This window comes from Myotis lucifugus, unplaced genomic scaffold (genome assembly GCF_000147115.1).
Source record: "Myotis lucifugus unplaced genomic scaffold, Myoluc2.0 scaffold_99, whole genome shotgun sequence".
NCBI lineage: Eukaryota > Metazoa > Chordata > Mammalia > Chiroptera > Vespertilionidae > Myotis > Myotis lucifugus.
The window spans coordinates 1,619,344-1,622,144 of NW_005871147.1; the positions used below are offsets into that span (position 1 = coordinate 1,619,344).

At 53.0% G+C, this 2,801-nt stretch overlaps 1 protein-coding gene across 2 annotated transcripts in view; it reads left to right on the top strand.

The window, feature by feature from the left end:
• Positions 1 to 1,905: 1,905 nt before the first annotated feature.
• Positions 1,906 to 2,801, top strand: part of NSF (N-ethylmaleimide sensitive factor, vesicle fusing ATPase) — a 114,012-nt gene continuing 113,116 nt past the window's right edge. For both annotated transcript variants that reach the window (XM_006092209.3, XM_014458721.2), the window contains exon 1: positions 1,906 to 1,987. In XM_006092209.3, coding sequence (XP_006092271.1) covers positions 1,976 to 1,987 — 12 coding nt within the window. In that variant the 5' untranslated portion in view covers positions 1,906 to 1,975. The remainder of the gene's footprint in view (positions 1,988 to 2,801) is intronic.

Here is a 2,801-nt window from a genome sequence, read left to right on the forward strand (position 1 = left end):
TGGAATGGAGATAAGAAACCTAACCTTTGGAATAGAATGGATGGGATTAAGATCAAATAGTATAAATACAAATGTAAGAGGACAATAAAGGGAGGAACCTGGCCTTGATGATCACCTGAAAGCTGCCTCCGTGTCCTTCATTCTTCGCCGACTCCGTCCACACCTTTGGGAACCCCTGGACCCGCTGGGGCTGGACCCCAGCAGTCTGACAATGCTTGCAAGGCTGCCTGACCTGGGAAGAGCTGTGACCAGGACACGGGGAACAGCAAAAATGTTTGTTTATCAACTGTCGCTCCAGGGATTACTCAGAAGGTGATGGCAAATCAGCTCTACTCTAAGATGACCTTGAAAATCAGAGCACAGCACATATGGGATGTGTAGACATGTGACAACCTGGAGCAGTTTCTCAGACTCTTCCTGGAGCTGGATGCTAAGTGCTTTAGGGACCAGAGCTCATGTCTGCCTACAGTTTCATGGGTAGACCCTGCAGGGCTATGCACATCATTCTGTTGCATTTGTAAGACTGGTGAGAGGCTACAAAGGCTCCTTTTATGGGTCGATATGCTCATCAACTGACACGCTGGCACCTCTCCAACAGAGAGGTCTTCCTGGGTGCCAAACATTCCTCCTGGCTGGAGAGATGACATTCCCCCGCAAGATAGCCTACCGATCGAACCCTGACCCACCAGTGACTTAGGGAGCATCTGCTTTGTCCAGCACAGCACTCTGGTTCTCAGCTACAGTGTGAGAGTTCATGAAACTGGCCTTAATTTTTTTTCAGTTCCCTGAACAATCTTCCAGGTCACTAAACAATTTTTTCTATTTTTAAAATTGCTAAGCAGGCCCCGGCTCTCTCTTATTCCTTCTCTTCATCCTTTCCTCGTGAGGAAAAACCTTTTTTTTCCTAATTAACTAATGCAAAAAATGAAGATAAACATCTCCTATCTTTTATTCTCTTTTTAAATTTAAAAGGGAAAATTAACATAGCGTGGGGTGGGGGGGGGGGGAATAAAGGCATCAGAGAACCTTTTTGGGCAGAAACAGCCTTCTTGCAGGATCCTATTGTTACTATCTCTCCTGATGATGATGTATTCTGAGACCCCAGTGAGGAAATGGAACTACACAAAAGAAACAACATCAAGGGTTTTTGTTGTGAATTTAGGGCATATGATATTCAAATTCCACCACATACACTGTCTACAATGAAAGAACACTGGGGAATGGCAAAGGTTGGTAAAGGCACAAGTTACTTTTATAAACAAAAACAAATATAACATAGTTAATAAATATGAAAATAATCATAATTCACTTTTAAATTAGAAGACAATATAAACTTTAGTTTTCCAGGCTACACATAAGCTAAACATAAATGCCAACTCCCAGGAGCGAGGAAAGCAAGGACGCCTACAGAGAAAAGCTTGGATTCACGCAGAACTTGAACTCGGAACCACCACTCGTGACTGATCTTCCTTGGGGCAGGGCAGGGCAGTTCCCGCCCAGGGTGCTCTTACTGTACATTTGCACATGTCAGTGGGTCTTTCTGGAAGATTCACGCTAAAGGCTATGAAAGGGCAAAGGGCAGCTGGCAAAGAGGAAAGCAAGGGCTCGGTGACTCAGGCCTCGCTACAAAGTGCGGTGCCAACGGCTAGCTGTGCTGAGATTCGAGAGAGGAGCCCTGGAGAAAGCCGCCGGCGGACACGTAGGCTCTAAGAAATACGGAGTCACCGCACCCGCCACGTCCCTCAGCGCCTTCCTGCTCAAAAATGGCGCCGACGCCCTGCCCGCCCCCGGCGGCCGCCCAGCGGCGCGCACCCGGCGGGAATGGGGAGCCGGGGACGCGGCTGGACGCATGCGCAGCCTCACGGTGGTAGCGCGCATGCGCGAAGGCCCGGGGGCCGGGGCGGGCGCGCGCGCGGCGGGGGCGGACTCGGCTAAAAGCAGAGCTGCAGCCGCGGAGCCGGACGTGTCCGCGAAGATGGCGGGTCGGGTAAGTGCTGCCACGGGAGCTGCGGCTTAAGGCGGGGGTGCCGGGCTTGCGGGCACCCCGAGGTCCGGACAGCCCCAGGGGAAGGAGAAGGGGTCTGAGCAAACGGGGCGCTGGAGGGGGGGGCAACAGGCCAGAAAAGTGCTTGAGGGTGAGTCGGGGGAGCGGTGGCTTGGACAGAGCCCTCCTCACAAACTCCATCCTCCTAAGAAAGCTCTCGGGGAGGAGGACCCCTCGCTACCTGGGCCTCCTGCGTCTCTATTAATTGCCCCTGTCCCTCCCTTGCTGCTGCTCCCCTTGCCCCTCAAGGCAGCCGCAGGGTTGTGGCCGCCGTTCCATCCCTGTCTGACGGACTCCGGGGGGGGGGGTTCCCCGCACCCCCTTTCGAGGGCTTATTAGGTGCAGCCTCTGGAATAAACTGGGGAGGATCCGTCTGCTGCGTTAGGGCGAGGGCTGTGGGAAGGATCATCGGGAACCTATTTCTGGTTCTTGACAATGAAAGGTCTCGGGAAAGGAGGAGGAAGTGCCCGTGACTTAGCGTGAAAGCCCGGCTCTCGGGGGACCTGTCACTGTCGGATCGCGCAGGAATGCCTTTTAGCTTGGCCTGGGGATTTTGGCGTGTCGCCTTTTTGCTCTTATGAATGACAGTCGCTTTCGAATGCAGCAGTCTGTGCTGTAGCTTCGGGGGTTTTATATTTTACGTGCTCCCCTGGCCTCTGAGATCGCGGCGTAATGTGGTTTGTCGAGGGGAGATAGGCTGGTCGTTCTGTGCTGTATTTGCGGTGTGCGTTGAGCTATGCGCCTCTCCGGGCCGGGG